Below are 14,270 nucleotides of genomic sequence, written 5' to 3'. Positions count from 1 at the left end.
TCACATTTCTTTGCCAGATCTATGCCTTTTTTGATGGACACCTGTTTTTATCAGTGACTGTCTCAAGTCAAGGTTACTGAATGCCTCGATTGTATCTTCTCTTTGAGGAAAATGACTCTAAGGCTTATGTCAGAGAATGGCATTGGCTGTCTGAAGGCTGTCATCTGCTCAACCTAAAATTAATTAATTAACTAATTAATTAATTAAAAAAACTTAAAACAGGTTATAATCAATTGATATATAGGAATTATAGCAATCAATCACTAGCTAGTTATTTTTGAAATCACAGTCACTTTTACTGAGTGGAAAAGTACTATAATTTAGGAAATAATGACACAGAAATGGGCATTTCTCAACAGAATGGAGGAATTCAGGCAAAGGAATAGTCCCACCTGGGAAGAAAGTGCCCTTATGTGATATCTCACTTATGTAGAAATTTCAGCTATTTGGAAACCATCGGACCAACAAGAAAATAAACGCAGCCAAAATTAAAATTGCTAAGACCTACTATTATATTACAGTTTTCTGTTTTGCCCAAAAAGCCTCATGTAGTTCAGTTAGGGCCTGTATCTCTCTATATAGTAGTGGATGCCAGATACAATTCTAAGTATTTTATATGCATTAATTAATTGAATCACTGAACAACTTCTGAGGTGGATACTCATTATGCTCATTTTGTAGATGAAGAAATATAATTCTGTATTTGATTCTAATACCTTGATTATCCTGTTTTCAAGCTCCCAGAGAGGTAGAAGCAATAAATTAGGCTGGGGGTTGGACTCAGTTATAAGGCAGATTAACTGATGGCAGCAACAAGGAAGGAGCACAAATCTTTTGAGAACAGATGCAAAGCAAAATTCCACCCAAGTGCAAAGCACCACGAGGTACTTATGCAAGTCAGCAATAACTAGCCTCTCAGCATGAGTCTCTCAAATTGTTCTGGAAATTCCGGATAACACTCATAAGATATAAAAGTGATAAATGGGATATTTATGGATATTATCGTTTCTAACTGAAAAATTCTAGAAAACCAATTTTAAAAGTCTTATACACAATGTGGCAAGATCATAAAATAAATATACAAAAAGATATCCATGTCTTATATAAGAGCAATACTAGGTTATGTACTATAACAATAAAATAATTCATTTATATTAATATCAAACGTATAGTTACCCAGAATATCTGTAATAAGAAGTAAGAAACTTCTGTGACAAAAACTGCAAAGCTTTACCAAGAAATATTAAGAAATTAAGAAATAAATTAAGATATCTACTTTGTTTCTGGTTGGAAAGAAATAATGTTGTAAAGATTTCAATTCTTTTCAATATAATTATATATTGGACTAGTCAGAACTCTTTCCGTGACAAGAGCGAAGAACCCAGATAAAAGCAGATTAAGCAAAGCAGTCCCCCAAATTCCCATTTACATACTGGAAGTATGAATATTATATCTAGATTCAGGAACAGGTAGATTCAGGATGCAAATGATGCCATGAGAGCATGAGTCTGATTGCTGGAGTGTTGACTATGTTTCATGGTCTGTTGACTCTCACACCAGCTCTCTTCAGGTGGCTACAAGCCACCACTGGCAGCTACAATCTGGCATTACCCGTGTAACTGATTATCCCAAATGAAGAGAAAATGAGCCACCGATGAAACAATAAACGTAGACGATGATATCAGTGGCAGTGATTAATGGCTTGCATAGGAAAGGAGAGTCATTCAGCCATTCTGTGCCACCTTAAGGAAGTGCATAATACCTCCTGTGAAGTCTACTTGCCCCAAAATTCAAACGTGAATCAGAGAAAACTCTGGCTCTAACTATCTCTTTAGAGGAAATAAAGGGGAGAAAGGAACACATAAATGACACCACAGAGTGTCTACATCGAGGCAGTGGGAAAATCTACAGTGGGAAATCCGTGCTATTTCTTCATCAAACCAATTACGAGGAAATCATATAAACAGAGAGGGGGAAGCAAACACATTAAGAGACTACAAGGCACGCCAGCCTATCACAGTTTGTGAACCTTATGTGAACGTTGACTGGATAGTTAATGATGTTAAGGAACTATTGTTGAAATTTCTAATTTGTGATAGATTATGTTTCTTTTAAGAGACCTAATTTTTTAGAGCAAGGTTTCTCAACCTTGGCACTTCTGACATTTGGGGCTGGGTAACTCTTTTTCATGCGTTGGCCCCATAATCCCACTTCTAGGACATGATTTTAAGAGAATCAGAAATGTAAACTGAGGCCTGTGTACAAAGTTGTTCCTACTTATGGTATCAAAACAAGTGCATATATGTTGCGGGGAGCTATATTGTCATTCAGAGGAGAATATGAAGTGAATTGTGGCGCATTCATGCAATAGAGTATTTTGCATCCATTTTAAATGACATTGACACAGAGTTTTTACTGGCGTAAAAAATTCTTGTGGCATGATATTGAGTAAAAGCAGCAGAATTCTACCCCCCATATTTTTTTTTTCATGGAGAAAAGACTGGATAGAAATAAACCAAAATATTAAGTCATTACTTCTGCATCAGGTATTTTTTAAAGTATATGATTTTTTACATTTTTCTGCACCTTACAGATTTTCTTTAGTAAGTACATGTTTTAATTGTGATCAGTAAAACAAGAAATATCTATTTAAAAATTGATAAAGGGCTGGAAATTCATAGAAAATTCATGTTTATTCTGAATGATGAAGAAAATGTTACATTATTTTTTTCAAATGGAGAAAGTGTGGAAACACATAATAACACAAGAAAATTTTTTCATCAGAAACATTTAATGTAAAATGATCCTGGTACTTTCAGGGCTAACCTCTAGGTATCTGGTGAATCTAGTGCGGGATAAATAAGCATTAGTGCACGCTTTCAAGTTACCGTATTGCCCTGCATGTTGCAGCGTGGTGCTGGCATTCCCTTTTATATCTATTTTGATTTCCTCTAGTTTCAAGCCACAAAACAGGACTGATTATTTTGTTTGCTTATTTGCAGGCCTCCAGACAGTGGGGATATTCCGAGTTGGAAGCTCAAAAAAGAGAGTGAGACAAGTAAGTGAAAAGTGAAGATTATATTGTACGTTTCACTTGACTTTTAGTTGAATTACGTCGTGCAAAGTTCAAGCTTATGCAAATTCATTTCTGAATATCTTTTCTGTGCCCTCCCACCTATTATAGTATAATTGAGTCCCAAGAAGTAAAAGGCAACAACTCAGAATCTCAGAAAGGTTTTGAAAGAGTTAGGATCATACAACGGAAAGCAAAGCATCTGGACGTGCCCACAGCATGTACAGCCAAATGAAACTAATTTATAAACATCTTATTGACACTGTAAATGTAGGAGATTCGGACAGTACCTGATCAGTAAGTGATAATAAATAGAAAACAATTGTACAGCACCCGTTTTTACTAAAATGCGATACGAGTAATGCCATTAATATCTCTTCTTTTAAAATACTATGTTTATAGCTTTACTTTCTCAAAAATAAATAATTCGTATTACTTTTCCATGATACCATTGATTCCCCAATTCATTTTCCATGTGGGGACTGTACCCCTCAGTTTCCTTCTGCACTTTGCAGCATTCTTGCAAAAGAAGTTTGATATGAGAGCTTCAGGAATAGGCTCCTATGATCAGGCAGGTATCTGTGTTCGTGACGGCTTCATCAAAGGCAAACCATCCTTTGAGAAAAGAATTCATTTGTTGGCTAAAAGAAAATTAAAATGTTATTTTCCCTCTGTTGGTGCCAACAGAAAGAAGTAAGGAACCCAGCAATTCAAAAATGAAGCCAAATGAAAATAATTTTTAGTTGGATGAAGCTGAAGAAACGATATTTGTTCATATTATTGAAACTAACTGAAATAAATGTCTCCTCATAATGTCTTTCTTTTTTTGTCAAGACAAAAGGGGTTTTCAAAAGAAGTGTGTTTTCTGTTTGGTTGGTTGGTTGGTTTTATTTGTAATAGTCACATAAGATACTATTGAACATTTAACATTTCACAATAGGATTAGCAGGAAGAAAGATAGCATAGTAATAACATTTCTTAGGCCTCTCACCTGTGCAGAATTGCAGAATATTTTCATCAACGTTATCTCGCTGAATCCGCCCACCGGCTGGGAGACAAGCCCCTTTCACCCACTTCTTCTGAGGCTTAGAGAGATTAAGAAATTTAATTCAAGATCACACAGTTTAGACCAAGCTCTTCCCACGATCCGTTCTTTCTGCGTGTGTGTGTGTGCGTGTGTGTGTGTGTGTGTGTGTGCGCGCGCGCGTGTGCACTCAGAAGAAAAACATGGTGCGTTTAGATGATCACGATTAGGAGTGGTGCTGATGGAAGCCTTCTTCATTCTGGCTGCCCGATGCGCCCTAAGGATGAGTTGCCTGGAATTGATGCGCGATTCGGGACAGTAACAGGCATTCTCGTCAGGTGGCGAGGTGGCTAGTGACAGAAATTATTCCTCAGTTATATCTGGATCCACTAAAGGGAAAACCTTTGCATGGAGATTTACTTAAGGATTCTCAAAAAAATATATAGAATTAGTGGTTAGATTTCAAGTGTGAAATATGCGCTAACTCACCATTTGGTCTTGTTATATCACTTCTTAGCATCCTACACTTTTTCTTGAGAACAATTGACACAGTATAAAGAGCTAATTAATCATTGGTGGGATTACCAATTTATCACCTGTCTGTCAGCCCGAGAGCTGGAGGAGGGGGAGGGCTTTGCCTCTTTCCTCATCACCGTATTTTGAGGACCTGTAACAAGGCCGGGTACACAGTAAGTGTGCAGTACATCTTTGTTGAATGAATGGATGAATGAATGACATAGCAAATGAACACTTACAGAAGTTTATTGCCTAGAGTACATTCATGAACTCACAAAATTATTTTAACAGCAGAGAGCAAACAATACCTAAGAGAAGTTGAGCTGTCCGAGATGAAAATAGGGTGTAGAGTTATGACTCCCTTCTTGCTATTGTGTTTTCCTCCTGTTATAAACGCTAAAGGACTGAGTATAATGATGAAAGCAGGAAATCTTCTTGGAGAATGTTAATAAGGCTACTTTGACAAATCTAAGGCAGATTTTATTTCGTTATTGTCATCTTTCAAGGCTTAGTCACAAATCAGGGTTTTTAATTTCATTGTTTGCAGAAATATCTCTTCGCTTTCTTGTCGAGTATTTCTGGAAAATGTCAAAATTCCAACATGGTAAATTTGCTGACATGCAAAACCACTGTATAATAGATTAATTCCTGCCTCCCACGGTTAGAATTGACCTAACCCCTTAGCTCTTCCTCTCAACCTTCTGGATGTCGTCGTTATCAAGCCCTTCTGCTCGCATCATTAACAGTAAACCCACAGATACTTTTATTTAATAATTCATTTCAAATATATATATATATATATATATTCATGGCTGGGTTTGCATAGACTCTGTAGATCAAGGCGACATGTTGTTTGCTCCTCCTTCTTGGGGTCTGGGTAAACTTAATACCAGACGCTGCATGTCATAGCCCTTCTTTTGCTGGGCACTGAACATTGAGGTATGGTGTTCTGAGACTGCCACTTGAACCGTTGTCTTTCCAGTTACGTGAGGAATTTGACCGTGGGGTTGACGTCTCCCTGGAGGAAGAGCACTGCGTTCATGATGTGGCTGCCTTGTTGAAGGAGTTCCTGAGGGACATGCCGGACCCCCTTCTCACCAGGGAGCTGTACACAGCTTTCATCAATACTCTCTGTGCGTAATCCAGCCATTTGCAGGAATGTGTTCCTGGGTTACTGGGATGTCCCACTCATTCATCAAAACCTTATGCGTGTGTTTTCTAATAGCTTTTTTTGCCCTTATTTATCAGTCTCTAATGAGCGGGCTATTTGGGGAATTTTCTGAGATTTACCCTGGGGAGAATTAGCAAGTAGAAAGTTGCAATAAAACAAACGGAAGTAGCCAAGAAAAATTCGGCATGCCTTCAAACGTCACTAGGATAGTAGAAATTGCTATAAATTGATGCTTTGGAGTAACAGAGAGAGTTCACATTGAGTCTGTGCCTAAAAATGAGTGTGCATTTCTGGAACCTAGAGTGAGAAAGGGGGGGCAGGAAACATTCCAGGGGAAGCAGGATGGCATAGCCCAGTGTCAGTACTTTCAATGTGGCTGCTTCAAGGCTAGAGACACAGATCCCACAGTGGAGAAAATGACAGGGAGAGGGAGGAGGAACAACCAGAACTTTGTCAGCCTCCCTGAATGTTTTCATCCATGCTGCAGTTAAGATAGGATCACAGTGGGGCTTCCCTGGTGGCGCAGTGGTTGCGCGTCCGCCTGCCGATGCAGGGGAACCGGGTTCGCGCCCCGGTCTGGGAGGATCCCACACGCCGCGGAGCGGCTGGGCCCGTGAGCCATGGCCGCTGAGCCTGCGCTTCCGGAGCCTGTGCTCCGCGACGGGAGAGGCCACGACAGAGGGAGGCCCGCATACCACAAAAAAAAAAAAAAAAAAAAAGATAGGATCACAAAAGAGAGAGAAGGCACTGACATTGGGCCGTGTCTTGGTTATTGCCAACAAAAAGTCTACCTCTTATACATTGCTCAACAGACAAGGGCCTCAAATGTGTTCTAAACTCAAATTTAAGAATATTCACAGATTCTCAGTCATTGTTAGCAAATAGTTAACAACCATGAAAGCCTGTGATCCATAAAGTATGTGATGATTTATACCAGGGGAAGGAGGGAGAAGAAAGTAAGGGACATGAAGTTACCTTTCTAACCTGGATTATAATGATTTCTCTGGATGTCACATTTTCCCAGGCCGAATTTATCTTTCTCTCCCTCACAGAACCTTACTGTTAAATTGCTAAAGCAATGGGAGAGTGGGTGAAGGAGTGAAATATGACTTGCCTTGCTAATCCCTTTCTGAAGGCAGTTCAGCCTGCAGGGCATGACTTCCCCCTTTGACTCACTTGGAGCGCCTCTTTTTGCCTTGCTTAGTGTTGGAGCCTGAGGAACAGCTGGGCACCTTGCAGCTCCTCATCTACCTTCTACCTCCCTGCAATTGCGACACGCTCCACCGCCTGCTGCAGTTCCTCTCCATCGTGGCCAGGCACGCTGAGGACAACGTCAGCAAAGACGGGCAAGAGGTGCGCACCCCACCGCCACCGCAACAGATGCTCTGGTTCTTCCTTTTTCCTGTTTTACAAGGGAGAGCTAAAAAATAATACAAATGCATGTCTATGCAAAACAGAAACAGGCTCACAGACATAGAAAACAAACATGCGGTTACCAAACGGGAGACGGATGGGGGGAGAGAGAAATTAGGAGTATGGGATTAACAGATACAAACTACTATACATAAAGTAGATAAGCAACAAGGATAGAGTGTGTAGCACAGGGAATTATACCCACTGTCTTGTAATAACCTATAATGGGATATAATCTGTAAAAATACTGAATCACTGTGCTATACACCTGAAACTAACGCAATATTGTAAATCAACTAGACTTCAATTTTTTTAAAAAAAAAAAAAAAAAAGGAGAGCTACCAATTCCGTCAGATGTTTCACCTGGAGAAAATGAAGCTTCCCTTTCCTGGCCTATGTGTCTATGTAGGAAGAGAACTAATGCAGGCTTTTTTCCCCCCTCTGGAGGGACCGTTCCTAAGAGCGCATTGGCCATTAACTTCCTTGTATGTTTCAAGGATGCTTCCAAAGGAGGCTGTCATTTTCCATGATGGTGCTTTACTCAAGACCCTGAATTTCCATTTGTGTAAAGGAGACGAACATGAGCTACCGCGGTGCTTACAAGCATGAGAAAAATGGAGTAATGGAGGTGGGGGGAGATGGCTGTCCTTGTAACTCATTTGATCTGCTTCTTTAACTTGAAGCCCAAATATGATGTCACCTCTTCATTCTTCCATTTTATTCTGGAGCACCCATGTGCCCTATGGCTAGAAGTCTAGGATCTTCCTTTTTAGAGGTCCTTTCTCTCCTTCAACCCTCCCCCCAAAATAGGGACTGGCTCAGTGCAATGGTGGGTGGATCCTGCTTCAAAACCAGGTGGAGAAAGAACTGAAAAGTCAGATCTATTGACTGTTGCCATGTATCCCAATGCCACATGGTACCAACTGCTAAAGACAGGTTCTGCACACTCCTCTGGACCCTTTTGGGATGTTCTTGTTGGACCTGACCCCCCATCTGAGGTCTTGGGCTCTGGTTCTCTTTGGTCATACTCCTGTGCTTCAAGTTGTTTTCCAGTTTCTCCCTTGGACAATTTTTTTTTTTTTTTCGGTACGCGGGCCTCCCTCTGTTGTGGCCTCTCCCGTTGCGGAGCACAGGCTCCGGACGCGCAGGCGCAGCGGCCATGGCTCACGGGCCCAGCCGCTCCGCGGCACGTGGGATCTTCCCGGACCGGGGCACGAACCCGCGTCCCCTGCATCGGCAGGCGGGCTCTCAACCACTGCGCCACCAGGGAAGCCCCTCCCTTGGACAATTTTAAGTGACCTATTAGCAAGCAACCTATTTAATCTTTACCTTAACAAGAGACCTGTCTCCCTTCTTGAAACCATGCAGTCATACTTCTCCCTGACCTTGGATTCCCCAGGAGATCTCAGACCCTTTAATATGTTAACATGCATTGTAAATCAACAAGAAGGAGCCAAAGGCATTCCAAGCTTACTTATCCCAGAAGCTTTTATTTTAAATCCTGTTAAGCAGAACTCAGCTGTGTTGTGGATTCATTTCTGTGTTTGTCAGATTTCTTTCCCAAAGGCCATGGTCATATGTATTTTTTTTCAGAAAGGCAATTCTCCCTTTCTTATCCTCATCCTCCCTATATCAATGTGAGAATGGAACTTTCCTGGGTTATCCATTTATCTCTATAGTAGTTATTAGTGAAACCTCTGCTGGCTTCAGGTTTCATAATATGGCACTGCCACCTTCTTTCAGCAGACACAGCTCTCCAGTGGATATACTGTAATTCTCATAATTGTTAAGTAGTTGTATTACCCGTCTGGGTGTCAGCCTTTACTGACTATAGATATAAGAGAAGCTGTAGAATCATCTGCCTAATCATTGGGTCAAGACAGAGCCCTGTCTGGGTTCCTAGGTATGTCAATTGCCTCTCTGTCGTTTCTTAAGTACTATGTGAGAAGAAAGTCGGGTCTTAGGTGATTAAGAAGGCATTGAGGAAAGCAAAATGTCCAGTTGAACTCACTCGTGCCCTTTTAAAATCATTTGCAGACATTCTTTCGGTCCAAATGCTGAACAAGACTGCATTGCCTATGGGGAAGAGGAGAAAATATTCTTGGATAGGTACCAATGGAACTTAGCATGCCGGAACACTAGCTGCCATTTATGTCTCTCCTACCGTGTGCCGGCCGTGTGCTTGGGCCTTTATACATATATTATAGCTAATCCTCCATTGAGCAAGAGAGAGATCGTCGTCCCTGTGTTTCCAAGGTGGAAATTGAGGGCTGGAGGGGTTACATAACTTACCCAGTGTTCCCCAGGGAACCTCCACGGAACGCTTGTGCAAGCTGTGCATTTGTGCATTCATGACTCTGGGTGAGGTGCCATGTTCCCCATAGTCAATGGAGATTTGCAGAGATATTAGGACACTGACCCAGCAGATGGCAGTAAAATATCTTGAGGAAGGGGTCCTTTTTCTGATTCACACAAAAGTGTCATATTGACTAGTAGTCGGTTCGGTCCCTTGACTAGCAAAGTCCCAGCTGTGCCTCAAACCCAAACCAGTCTAACTTACGGAGAACAGAAATATAGAATAGCAAGTAGGAGAAAACAACTCTGCTGGGGGTCTAGCTCACTGTTTCCCGGCCTCCATACGATTGACCCTTGGGACCAGGTAATTTTGTGTTGTGTGGGTGCCCTGTGCATTGTGGGATGCTTAGCAGCATCCCTGGCCTCTACTCACTTGTTGCCAGTAGCAGCTCCCCCCGGCCCATGATGCTGCCCCAGTTGTGACAGCTGAAAGTGTCTCTAAACATTGCCAGGTTTCCCCGGGAAGGAGGGGGCGCTCAAAATCACCCCTGGTTGAGAACACTTGTTAGCTTTACAACTCACTGATCATGTGTTCTTGGACAAATCTATTAATCTTCCTAAACCTGGGTTTCCTTATCTGAACTTTGGAGATAAAATTTCTTCAACTGGCACTGCACAGTCATTGAGAAAACTAGTTTATTACAAGGAATATAAAAATATTCTGGTAACAGCAAAGTTGTACGGGAAGCAAGAAGTGACAAGGGTTTCTAGACATCCTTGAGCTAAACCTTGAGTCAAAATGAAGGACTAGTAACCAAAAGTTAAAGCAACAGAGGAAATATGAGGAGAGCACTGCTTCCGTGAAATGGTTAGAAGTTAACAGGAAAACACGTAAGTCACACAGCCATCTTGGACTAGAGTTAAGGCCGCAGTGTGGGAAAGTACTGATGAGGTCTGAGGGGAAATTGGACTATGTTCCCAGAGTACTGAATGCCTTTGTCAGGGGAAGGTGGCTGATTCTTTGAAGCCATGAATCTTCGGAAGGATTCAACTAAGGTGATATAATCCGTGTTTTAGATTGGTTAGAGACAGGAAGAGGGTGAGTTAGGAACGGTTTGTAGGAATAGCAATATGGAAAACCGCAATTCACATTATAAATGTTTCCGTGTAAGAATGGCCTTGGTATTTGAATCACGTATGTTCTGAGCGCCTACTCTCTGTTCCTCTAAACCAGTGAGCATTGTTCAGGAATTTTCTAATTACCGTTCCCAGGATGCTGTGGCATCTAGGAGGTGGAGGGGGTAAAAAACACAAGGCCCTATAGAATTAGAGAACACAACGCAGAGTCACCGCAGAACTTCAGAGGAGTGATGAACGTGGAGCAGAAAAGTTAGGAATGGCTTTGTGCAGGAGATTGAATTTAAACTACATATCAAAGGGTGTGTAGGGACTGAGTAAGTGGACCACATAAGCATGGCATAGGGATGGGAATTAGCTGAAAACCCCTTCTGGTAGAAGTGAAAAGGGGAGGGAGAGGAACGAGAGAGAGGTTTCTTGTTCACGATTTTTTAAGTTGGTTTGGCATGAACAGGTAAAGAATTCAGAGTGGGCAGATTGGAGTGAGACAAAAATTCAATTGTAAAATATAATCAAGAAACAAAGAATTTTTCAAGTTTCTCTCTTACCTATGTGTTAGTTTGTGCTAGATGTGTTACCTGTCTGTTGGATAGTTATTATGGGCTGCAACAGGAAGAAAACCGAGTTAAGAGTGTCAAGGAGCTTGGAGGCTCACCCAGGCTCTGCCAGCACCTTGCTATGTGACCTTGTTTTTGTAAAATAGAGGAAGAGGAAGGAAAACAGAGTTGGGGTAGGGGAAGGTCTGAGCTTCCTCCTCTATAAAATGAATGTAATATTTCTTTCCTAATAGGTGCTTAAACTTCAATGCATCACTAACTAATGGGATCTTAAAGATGTCTAAAAGAAAGACATTGAGAAAAATTATTGACTAGTCAGTGAGTGCCTTTGGAGGGGAAAATAGTGGTATTTTATTGAATGTTTTTGCTATCTTGTGTTTGGTTTGTTTTATTCCATTTTTTTTTTTTTTTTTTTAGTTTGCTCTTTGCTTTGCTCCTTAGGGGAAAAGAGAAATTCCCAAATGTAAGAAAGATTTCATTTCCTCTAGAAAGAATATTGCAGGGACATCATTGAAACCTCTTGAGCAGTGGTTTTTCAGGCCGTCTAATCACCCCCCAGCATGGCATGGAATGTGTGGTGTGAATTACACATTTTTTTGGAGAGAGAGTCCATAGCTGGCCTCCAGTTCTTCAAAGAGTCTATGAGGCAAAAAAGAAGTTATGAACCACCGACACAAGGCCGGGATTACTGACCTTTGATGAGGTGCATGCCTCTAGCAAGTGGGACTTTGGCTTTGGAACTGTAGCAGGACCCGTGCCTCGCTCCCCTCACCCTGGTCCCGGCCCGGCTTTGGAGCCAGTTTTCCCACATCCCCGCTCTGCCAGCTCTGCCAGCAAGAGTGAGCGGCCGGGCGCTGCCTGGAGCCCGGCTCTGGGCACCACTTCCCTCGTCTGTAAAATAAGGACGACAGCAGCAGCGGCTTCGGAAGCATATAGTGAGAGGGAATTGAAACAGCCTGTGGAAAGCCTCTAGCCCAGTGACTCTACGTGCTAAACTTAAAAAAAAATTTTATTTTATTGAAGTATAGCTGATTTACAGTGTTGTGTTAATTTCTGCTCTACGGCAAAGTGACTCAGTTATACATATATATATTCTTTTCCATATTCTTTTCCATTATGGTTTATCCCAGGGTATTAAATATAGTTCCCTGTGCTCTACAGTAGGACTTTGTTGTTTATCCATCCTCTATATAATAGTTTGCACCTGCTAGTCTCAAATTCCCAATCTATCCCTCCCCCACCTACGTGCTAAACTTTTAATGTCAATAAATGTGAGCTCTTCATATTCGGATCAGAAATGATCTAGGATGCTTATTTAGTAGAGATAAATGTTTTCCTGATAACATTGGGAAACATAACATTGGCTGACAATTAAATAATGAACCAAGCCCAAGTACACATTATATTGTGCAGTCTTGGGCAGTCATAGAGTTAGATGATAGATAGATAAATAGATAGATGATAGATAGATAGATAGATGATAGATAGATAGATAGATGATAGATAGATAGATGATAGATTGATTGATAGATGATAGATAAATAGATGATAGATAAATAGCTAGATAGATAAATAGATAGATAGATGATAGATAGATAAATAGATAGATGATAGATAGATGATAGATAGATAGATAGATGATAGATGATAGATAGATAGATAGATGATAGATAAATAGATAGATGATAGATAGATGTTAGATAGATAGATAGATAGATGATAGATAAATAGATAGATGATAGATAGATAAATAGATGATAGATAGACGATAGATAGATGATAGATAAATAGATAGATAGATAGATAGATAGATAGATAGATAGATATACCGAAACATGAGGGGTAAGGGTAGAAGCCGTCTGTGAGCAAGTCTCCTTCCCAGATTAAAAAACAATAAAATAAAACCAAAATGAAACAAAAAGGTGTTAACAAACCACAGCAGCGTGGTCTGCAGCTGGAATCTCTGTGCAGTTTTACAGAGGGATTGTATTGCATTCCCAGAATAGCAACAGGAGAAGGAGAGCGGAAACAGAGTTCTGGATTGTCCTTGTACTAAACATTCTTTGCAAAGAAAACAAAATCTTCCATTTGATCATGTTTTTTTAAAAAAGGAGAAACCCCTGGTATTACTTTAAGAGTGGAAGGAGAAGCACTCCAAATGCCTCTGAGTTCTAAAGGGATGAATTTGAAAATGGTGCATATTTGATTTTATCCTCAGCCATGAATTTCCAGGAAGAGAAATGAAAAATCACATGAAAACTTGTCAAGTTTTGTATCAGTGAAATGAAACAAAGAAAAAACGTAATTTAACAGTCGTACATTAAGGGCACTTTCTTGAAAATTCCCAGTGTTTACCACATGAAATCATTTCACTTGGCAGCAAACCTGAAAACAGCCTCGCCTTCTAAAAATAACACACCCCATGTGCCATGCTGGGCTTGCAGGGCTGGGTAGCCACCAGCTCAGGGCTCCACAGGACAAGGTCGGGATTCAGGAGACTTCGTCTCACCTGTGAGTCAGGAATTTTATGCTGTGCATCCAGCTGCCTCTTGAAGGCTGTGCAGATCTTCCCAGGCAAAGGATCCTCACCAAGACAGCCACAGTCCCCGTGCTTTTCTGGGCATTCGTAGATTTTCAACTAATTTCAACAAGAGAAATAAAAATTGGCCGAGACCGGTGGTTCCCAACCAGGAGTAGTTTTGCCCCACAGGGGACATGTAGCAATGACTTTCACCTGGCCCTTGCCGGCCTTTCCTGCAGGACCTTCTGCCATGCTGAGTGTCCTGGGGGGCCTTGGCGTATTTTTCATGTGTCTGTCTTTGCATAGCGTGTTCTCACCGCTGTGAAGGTGCCCACTGTGCCAGTTCCTCTCCTTTTCAGCCCAGCAAACTCTATTCTCCTTCAAGGTTTTGTGCAAATATTGCCACCTCTTTGAAGTGTCCCTGGGGCCTCCAGAGTTGATAGTTTCATACTTTGTACTCAATGCTTGTAATTGATAATTTTCTTTGTCCTCTAGAATGTGAACCCTTTAAAATAAGGACTGGTTTGTGATCATTGTTGGAAAAACTTTAGAATAATCGGAAT

The 14,270-nt window shown here is 41.1% G+C and overlaps 1 protein-coding gene across 4 annotated transcripts in view; it reads left to right on the top strand.

Annotated features, from left to right (window-relative positions):
* ARHGAP6 (Rho GTPase activating protein 6) overlaps positions 1-14,270 on the top strand; it is a 491,723-nt gene that overhangs the window by 446,944 nt on the left and 30,509 nt on the right. For all 4 annotated transcript variants that reach the window (XM_007129261.4, XM_028492520.2, XM_028492519.2 and 1 more), the window contains exons 6-8: positions 3,003-3,058; positions 5,596-5,746; positions 6,989-7,137. In XM_007129261.4, coding sequence (XP_007129323.1) covers positions 3,003-3,058; positions 5,596-5,746; positions 6,989-7,137 — 356 coding nt within the window. The remainder of the gene's footprint in view (positions 1-3,002; positions 3,059-5,595; positions 5,747-6,988; positions 7,138-14,270) is intronic.

The sequence above is a fragment of the Physeter macrocephalus genome, chromosome 7, assembly GCF_002837175.3.
Source record: "Physeter macrocephalus isolate SW-GA chromosome 7, ASM283717v5, whole genome shotgun sequence".
Lineage (NCBI taxonomy): Eukaryota > Metazoa > Chordata > Mammalia > Artiodactyla > Physeteridae > Physeter > Physeter macrocephalus.
Note: the sequence above shows the minus strand (reverse complement) of the source record. Positions and strands in the feature narration are given on the sequence as shown.